We start from the raw sequence: 9,493 nt of genomic DNA on the forward strand, positions 1-9,493 counted from the left end.
AGATCCATGAATAGTACAATCAATAAGTCTTTGCCAACTATTAAAGTACATAAGTGTAGGGTGAAGCTCTGGAGATTGATCAAAGAATGACCCAAGAGCTATGACTAGAATAGCTTGGGGCTGGGAATTGTTTGAATTCACACAAGACAAAGTGTAAAGTCCTTACTGATCACTCAGGGCTTTTAGTAGAGTCCCCCAAAGGGCCACATTTAAGTAGTGAAACTAAACTATCTTGAGAAAAAAGGCTACTTCAAACTATACTGAGCTTCAGAACAAGACCTGAACAGACCAGAATGAACAGCAAGTAAATTAGCTGACTACCAGAACAAAGCCTCAAAATCTGCAAATGAAGATAATACAATCTAGACACCCAACATAAAGCATTCAATGTCTATCATCCAACCAAAATTTACGAAATGCGTGAAAAAGAAAATGTGAAATAAGAGAAACATCAGGCAACAGAAACAATTCCAAATAGTGAAAGAGATGAACAAAAACATTAAAACTATTAAGACCATGTTCAAATAATAAAAGCAGCCTTTATCAACCTGTGAGAAAAGACAGCCCTGAAGAGTTTACTGAGTGATTAATTCCTCAATTGCCCAAAGATGGTACATAGCTAAGAACTATTTTAGCTGCAGAGATGAAAAGTTAATTTATAACACACAACAAATAAGACAGTAAAAGCTCAATTCTCTTATGAACCCCACTGAGAAGAGGAATACATGAACTTGAGGACTAAAATAGGATATAGAACTTGTAGAGAAAAAAACATCTGAAATGAAAATTCAGTAGATAGGATGACTAGCAGATTAAACAAATGTAGAAGTAAAGGTTAGGGAACTTGAAGATTACAGCAACAAAAATAATCCAAAGCGAAGCACAAAGAAAAAAACTGAGATAAAATCTGAAGGGTATCCCATTAAATCTGGACATTATGTAAGCAGACTCTTATGTGAAGTTGCCTATGACAGAAATAAAACTTTACCAACCAAAACAAAAAAAGAAATAATAACAAAACAAGGCAAAGCAAAATTCCCAACTAAAAGCACTATGAAGGATATGTGATAGTGCTAGTAAAGTAGTAAATGACACAGGATAAATTTGGTATCTTCCTGGAGTGTAATTTTACAAGATTGAAACATAATTGTTTAATTATAAAGTACAATGTAAAACTGTAAATTTATTAATCTTCAAATAAATGTATCATCTGCCTTGCTTCAGCTGCTTTAGGCTTCATTTAAAAAGAAAAACACTGACCTACAAAACGAATCAAGAAATCACTAAGAACACCAAAACGTTTCATATCAAATTCACCTACTAAATAACCAATGTGACTTTTAGCTTCAAACCCAAAGACAATGTTGAAAAAGGCACAGAACTACTAAAATAAGTTTCTTCTAATACTTATTCACTCTCACAAAACCACTAAAATAACAAAATGAGTGATAGAATATCATCTTGTGATAACAGATCAATTTTAATTTCAGCACCTGAAGCTATCCAAGGGTATGCTCTATAAAGGTCATGGGACTGTTGTACACATTCAATAAAGTGACAACTGTGCAATACCACTTAGTATCTCAAAATCAGGAACATACTTTTGAATTGTTTAAACACAATCCACAGAATTAAAACAAAATCAGAAGCCATCCACAGTTATACTAATTGTCAATTACAAGTTTTACAATTAATACTTGATATAACAGTCAATATATAGCAGGGGATATTGAAATGATTTCAGAGTCTCATCCAGTTGTATTCGATTGGGAAGGTTTCTTGAATGGGGATAAAACTGGCCAAAGATAGATACAACCAGGATCAGACCAGCAAGTAAAAGTTCTACCACAGTTTCTGTAGTTTCCACTTTTTTTTCTTTGTCAGTTAAAAGTGAACAGTGAGAATTAAATACTTATCTTTACATATACACAAGGTATGCTGTGAAGCATATTTGCTTACAAACATATAAAAATACTTGTTAACTAGTTCAATAAGAAAATAATGTATAAAAGTATATAGCAAAAACATTAATCATCTCTGACTCTGGAAAGCTCAATTCCATATTTTATATTACAGAAAACAAAAACAACTTTAGTTTTTTTGAATCCCTTAAACCAGAAATACTTGAAAAGGAAGACAGACAGAAATAATTCTTTCTTATCCTTAGCATGGCTGTGAAAGAGTTAAATTAAGAAACCAAGTACACATTGAGATGCCCAAGTCCAGAATGAGTCCAAATATTTGGCCACATAGAACACTATCATCTTCAAGAGGAGGAGTCATAACAGGCTTGATAAGCAGTTTTTAATCCATAAATACAATAGGTATTTTGGTATTTTGGCCACTGGGAAACAAAAGCTGTAGTATCAAGAAAGGTCTGATATGTCTCAATTTTGTAGACTCCATTCAGTGTATTTAAGGTTAACTAAGGTTGACATCAAAATCTTTAAAGATAGGCAAAAAATTCATATTAAAAAAAAAAAAACCCTCCTGTGGAGGTTAGAATAACAGTAGGTAATATGATTCCAGAAGTTAAAAATTATTTCACAACCTAAAACTTCAGCTTAGCAAACAGCTTAGGTTCCAAAACTGATTCATCCCTATTAAGATGTAAGCCCTTAAAAAAAGAATATGTCTGTATATGTAGACATGTATTCAGAAAGAATCAGATAATCTTTGAAGCAGCCTTAGTGTTTCCTTTAAATTGGTCTGGAAATAACCATTATATTAGCTTCATGGAAAGGATTAGCCGGCTTCTTGGTCTAAGGCTAACACGGTGATCATTTGTCTAAGGCTAGAAAGGTACCAACATGATGTAAACCATCAGGAGAGGAGGAGGAGATGAGGGCTTTTCCTGGCAGTTGGTAGCTAAAATTCAAGGGATTCTTAGAAAATGACACAATGGCAGCCTTTCTTGTCTTTTTCTTTCCGAGTTGGTTCCGGTGAAGGAGGACATTCTTGCTCTTGAAATTTCCTGTAAGACAAAAAAGTCTAAATATAGTTTCCTACTAGGTAATCAGTTTACAGATTCTTTTTGGACAAGTCTCATTTAAGTGCATTTGCTCTCCCATGTTCAACTGGGGATTCAAGCGTATCTTTGAAAGAAAAACAAAACAAGGGGGCACAAACGCATCAGCACAAACTAAGCTGCCTTAATGGGAGAGCCCTGAATTGGATGAGATGCTGGACTCAGTAATCTCCATGTTCCCTTCTCTATTTGAGACTCCTTAACCCTATAATATACTTAAGGATAAACATACCTTGGAGCCTACCATATAAAATTACCTTCAAAAAGTATACTTGCAAGGCTGGGGTTGTGGCTCAGTGGTAGAGCGCTCAGTGGTAGTACATTCAGGGCCCTAGGTTTGATCCTCATTACCACATAAAAATGAATGAATGGAATAAAAGTATTGTGTCCAACTACAACTAAAAAATAAGTATTTTAAAAAAAAGTATACAGGCAGTTCTTATTCCTTTTATTAGAGTCAGTATAAAACAATTTAGTCCACCTCTCTAGGCCTCCTTAGAAGAGAATAATAAAAACTCAGCTTTCTCAGCTATTATGAGGATTTAACATCTTGTAATGTTTAAATCTGCATGACAGTGTCTGGCATTTAAAAAGCCAAAAAGCCTTCTCTACCTCCCTTTCTCACTCCCGCTTGATTAATAGATAAGGATAGTCAAAAAGAAGGACAAGATATTCCAAAAAATTTTAAGAAAAAATCAGTTCACCAGTTGTTTAACACAAAAATAGAACTAAGATGGGGGATGGTTAAATAAAACATCAAATTTTCCAGCTTAATCGGTTTTTAAGTTGTGTAAGTCAGTGGCATTCATTTACATTCACACTGTTAAACAACCATCACTACCATTTGTTTCCAGGACTCTTCCATCTTGCAAAACTGAAACTCTGACAACAACAGGACTTAGATTTTTAACAAACTACTGAAAAACTAAAATCTATAACCTTCACTTTTTCTGCTCCATAGAAAGAATATCCAAGAAGCCCACAGCTCAGGTGTCAATTCACTTGAGATATAGAATGAACAAGAGCCTATTTATTTTAAGTTCTTGTCAAACTGTCTTAACTAGAAAAAAAAAAGAAGAAGGAAAAAAGGAGGAGGAGGAGGAAGAGGAGGAGTAGGAGAAAAAAAGAAGAAGAAAAAGGAGGAGGAGGAGGAGGAGGAGGAGGAAGGGAGGGAGAGAGGAAAGTTCACTGAAGCAACTTAATCTATCTTTCTCTCATGCAGCAATATAGCATACACAGTAACTCCAGCAGGCACAACCCATCACCACAAGCTTCGGAATCCACAAACACTTTCTTTTTTTGTTGTTGTTGTTGTTGCACATGGACACTATGCCTTTATTTGTTTATTTATTTTTATGTGGTGCTGAGGTTTGAACCCTGTGCCTCACATATGCTAGGCAAGCGCTCTACCACTGAGCCACAACCCCAGCCCTATAAACACTTTCTTAACCACTAGGGACCTCTTAGACCATCTACCAGAAAAAAACTCTTTGTAGACTGGGGTATCATGCTTCACACTTCATGAGACTGCTGAATCTCTACTACCTCTCTTACTCTTAGAAGGTAGTAAGAAGTAAAAACCAAGAACACCAGCTCTGGAATCAGAGATTTGGATTCATGCCCCAGCTCTGTCATTTAATATGTCTAAACCTTAAACAAGTTATTTAACTTATCTGTACTTCTGTTTTCTCATCTGAAAGTCAATATAAAATAAAGTATTTAGCTTCCTGGGTTTTATTGAGGACTAAATATAATAATACATTTAAAGCATTTAGCATAATATCAGGCAGATATTTGATTACCACTCCAATGTTAGCTGCTGTCATCACTACATCCACACCATCACCTTGGGAAACTGTGTTTATTCTTCTCAAAATTCCTAAACGTACTTTCTACTTTAATATAATAAATTACATTTAGAAGTGCTCAGAATATATTGTATACTTAATCAAAATTTAACACCCCATGTGCATTAACCCCTAGAAAAGAACTACTCCTACATACAATTTTCTTTCTTACTAAAAATAACAATTTAATAAAACACTTCCAGCATATGTTTTGCTTACCTTATAACCCGGACAAGTTCATGAAATGCTTGATCTACATTCATCCTAATCTTTGCTGATGCCTCCATGTATGTTACTTTAAGTTGCCGTGCTAACTGCTGTCCTTCCTCCTGTGTAACCTGAAATTCCAAGAGCTGTGTTTAAGGTACAGTATTAATTTGCTCCATCTAATCCTGACTAAAGATTGTACTGTTATTCCAAAAAGAGGTCAGGCTCTTTTACAAGATGAACCAACAGACCTTATAGCTCAACACAAACTGAAGCCCACCTCTGTAGAACAACTCAGAAGAACATACTTGTGACAGAAATATAGTCAGCCCTCAAAATCTGTGGGCTCCAAACAAGTTATAACAACTGCAGATCAAAAATGTTTGATTCAAACTGTGCTAAACATATACAGCTCTTCTGTTCTTGTCATTATTCCCAAACAACACAAGCTACTCTACATTATAAGTAATGTAGAGAGGATTTAAAGTATATAGGAAAACATGTGTAGGTTAGATGCAAGCTCTATCATTTTATAGAAGGAACTGGAGCATCCAAAGATTTTAGTGCCTGGGGGATATTATTGTGGGGGAGACCTAGAAGCAGTCCTCTGTGAATATCAAGGGTCAATATGCTACCATACAAGATTTTGGACTACAGAGTATACCAAATCTATTAAATACAACAACAATACATCCTAGGAAAGAAAAGCACAAAGTGCTATGAAAGTATCTAACCCTGAGGAGGTTAGAATAGAGCTTGGAGTGAGGAAGCGCTAAGAAAGGAAATGGTAAGTGTGAAGCTGTAAAAACAAATGGGATTTCTAAGTCCTGGGAACTGAAACAAGCCTCTTCTGGCTAGAATACAGCACAGAAAGAGAGAAAATGGCAAGACGTCTAGATGAGACGACCACAAGCTTCTAGGGCCACAGGGTCTCCTCATTGTTGAGTTCACAATACCCGATACACAGGCAACACTCATGAACACATGGAGGAAATCAGTGACCATAGGAAGGGTAGCGTTGTTGACATAAAAATGATAGGCCAGAATAAGAAAACATGAATAAATAAAGACCATAGATAGATAGGATTTTGGTGGGCGGGCAGGGCGGTGCTGGTGATTGAACCCAGAGGCACTTTACCACTGAGCCACATCCCCAACCCCACACAGGCTCTCCCTAATTGCTTAAGGCCTCATGAAATTGCTCAAACTGTCTGGACTGGTCTAAATTCTCCTGCCTCATCCTCCAGAGTCACTAGGATTACAGGCATGCATCAGGGCACCTGGCTACTCAATATATTTTAAATTGTAAAGAATTGGAATAGAGGGCTGGGGATGTGGCTCAAGCGGTAGCGTGCTTGCCTGGCATGCGCTTGGCACTGGGTTCGATCCTCAGCACCACACACAAATAAAGATGTTGTGTCCGCCGAAAACTAAAAAATAAATATTAAAAAATTCTCTCTTTAAAAAAAAAGTTATCTTTAAAAAAAGAATTGGGATAGAGATTCTTACCAAAAATTATTAAACTATTTTACATTTACATAGTGGGGCTTAAAATTATGTTTCTGGGACAAAATTCCTTTCACTGCTGTCATTACCACTAAAATAAACGAAGAATAAAAAATCAGATGGGGGCTGGGAATGAGGTTTTGTGGTAGAGCGCTTGTCTAGCATGAACTAGGACCTGGGTTCAGTCCCCAGCACCACCACAAAAAAAAAAAAGTCAAATGGGAAAAAGAAAATCTGTAAACCCATAACCCATACAGAACCACATTTTTCTGTTCATTTTTCAATGACAACTTGTTTTATATTATATAAACAGAATCATGATTTTGTGTATTTATTTTGTAGTCTGGAAACCCTCTAAATTCACTTATCTAAGAGCTCTTTTGCAAAATTCTAAAGGCTTTTCTATATAATCATGTAACTTGTTAATAAACATTTTTATTTCTTCTTTTCTGACATGGACGCCTTTGTTTCATGCCTACTACACTGCCAGAACATCCTATAAATGACAGAAGTGGTGAGAAGAGTATTCTTGCTGTGTCTCTGATCTTAGGGACAAAGCACTTCATCTTTCACCATTAAGTATGTAGTCAGTTACAGAATTTTACTATAGATAGATGCCTTTTATCCAGTTACCAAAATTTCTCATTTTTTCTATCTGTAAACAGTGTTATCAGAAAAGGATATTAAATTTTATCAAATATTTTCTTCTCCATCTATTGAGATGATCATGACTTTTTCTTTTCTGTCTGTTAACATGATAAATTATATGAATTCATTTTCAAATATTAAACTAAATAATAATAGTTTAATGCAATGGCATTCCTGGAATAAACCCATACTTAAGTAATGTATTGTTCTTTTCACATACTGCTAAATTCTAATTACTAACATTTTATTAAGAACTTTTATGTGTATGTTCATGAGAGACGGCAGACCGTTGTCTCCATGTCTTTGGTTCAGTTTCAGAGTAATTCTGATTTCATATAATGAACTGGAAAGAATTCTCTCTCTTCAGCATTTTAGAACAGCCTAAACACAACAGAGAGTATGCCTTCCTTAAATGTTTGGTATAATTCACCAGTGAATCCATCTGGACTTTCAGTTTTCTTTGAAGGAAAGTTTTTAGGACAAATCAAACTTATTTGATAGTATTATTTAGCTAATGTATTTGTTTCTTAAATTTAGATACTTTATATCTTTCAAGAAACTCTGATACTTATGTTTGTTTCTGGAACAAACTTTGATACTTTGTATCTTCCAAACTTACTAAGTTTGTTGGCGTAGTCTTTGTAGCATCTCTTTATTATTTTTATGCCTTTGTAAGATCTAAAGTAATAATCTTTCTCATTCCAAATACTGATCTTCTCTCTTTTGTATCTGATCATTCTAATTAGAGATTTCTCAGTTTGATCTTATAAACAATACTTTTTAGGTTGTATTTTTTCTATGATTTTTCTATTTTTTACTTTCATTTTGGGTGCTAGCTACTGCACATGCAAACGACACACTTGAATCACTGAAACCCACAGTTTTTCTATTTCACTGTATTCCATTCCTTATTATTTCCCTTCTATTTACTATATGTTTAATTTGCTCCTTTTTTCTAGTTTGCTTTTGTTTTGTTTTGGCGTTTGTTTTGGCAGTACTGGGGAATTAATCACAGAGGTGCTCTAATTCTCAGCTACATCTCCAACCCTTTCTTTATTTTTTATTGATTGATTGGTTGACTGCTTGGTTGAGTGATACTGGAGATTGAAGCCAGGGGTACTTTACCACTGAGCCACGACATCCCCAGTCCTTTCTATGTTGTTTTTTATGATTACTACTACTACTGCTGCTGCTGCTGCTGCTGCTGCTGCTACTAATACTACTTGGAGACAAGATCTTGCTAAGTTCCATGGGGCCTTGCTAAGTTGCTGAGGCTGGCTTTGTACTTGCAATCCTCCTGCCTCACTCAGCCTCTGGAGTCACTAAGATTACAGGCATACACCACCATGCCCAGCTTAATTTTTTTTTAAATTTTGAGACAGGATCTTACCAGGTTGCCAAGGCTGGCAAACTTTCGTTTCCCCTGCCTCAGCCTCCAGAGTAGCTGGGATTTCAGGCATACACCCTGCACCTGGCTTCTTCTTATTTCTTAAAACAGAATCTAAAGTTGATTAATGAAGATCTGTTTTCCAATACAAGTATTTAGTGTTACTAACTTCTCCACATATATGCATTTTCAGCAGCATCACAGATTTTGATATGTTTAATTTTCATTTAGTTCATAATCATCTGTAATCTTCCTTTTGATTTTTTTTCTTTGACCCAAGTGTTAAATAGAAATGTTAGTTTCCCAGTATGTGGAGATTTCCTAGATATCTGTTATCAAGTTCCAATTTAATTCCATTGTCATCAAAGAATAAGTGTTATCTAACTACAATCATTTTAAACTTATTAAAGCTTGTTGTATAATATATTTCATTTCAAAAAATATATATTCTATGTCATTCAGTGACAATTAGAATAAGTTGATAGTGTTGTTCAAGTCATTTGTATCTCACTAATTATCAATTATTTAGAGGGGTTATTGAGGTCTCTACTAAGCATGAACTTGCCTATTTCTCTTTGCAGTTCTTATAACTCTTAATTCAGGAATCCTGAAGCTATTATTAGGTTGGATGAACCAACCTAATATTACACTGAATGTTTAGGACTATAATATCTTCTTGATAAATTAATTTCTTTATCATTATAAAATTACAATCTTTATCCCTGGTAATACTCAGCTATAAAAATGACTTTTATATAGCCACCTGAAATTTATATTCATTATGTTGTCCCATCCTTTTACTTTATTTATATATGAGAGAGAGAGAGAGAGAGAGAGAGAGAGAGAGAGAGAGAGAGAGAGAGAGAGAGA

General features: G+C 35.0%; 1 protein-coding gene across 1 annotated transcript in view; it reads right to left on the bottom strand.

The window, feature by feature from the left end:
• Positions 1-1,461: 1,461 nt before the first annotated feature.
• The window catches only part of Rras2 (RAS related 2), a 91,088-nt gene continuing 83,056 nt past the window's right edge, over positions 1,462-9,493 (bottom strand). Inside the window, exons 5-6 of the mRNA XM_015477656.2 lie at positions 5,095-5,213; positions 1,462-2,974 (exon numbers count right to left, since the gene is read on the bottom strand). Coding sequence (XP_015333142.2) covers positions 2,887-2,974; positions 5,095-5,213 — 207 coding nt within the window. The 3' untranslated portion in view covers positions 1,462-2,886. The remainder of the gene's footprint in view (positions 2,975-5,094; positions 5,214-9,493) is intronic.

Source organism: Marmota marmota, unplaced genomic scaffold (genome assembly GCF_001458135.2).
Source record: "Marmota marmota marmota unplaced genomic scaffold, marMar, whole genome shotgun sequence".
In the NCBI taxonomy this organism is placed as follows: domain Eukaryota; kingdom Metazoa; phylum Chordata; class Mammalia; order Rodentia; family Sciuridae; genus Marmota; species Marmota marmota.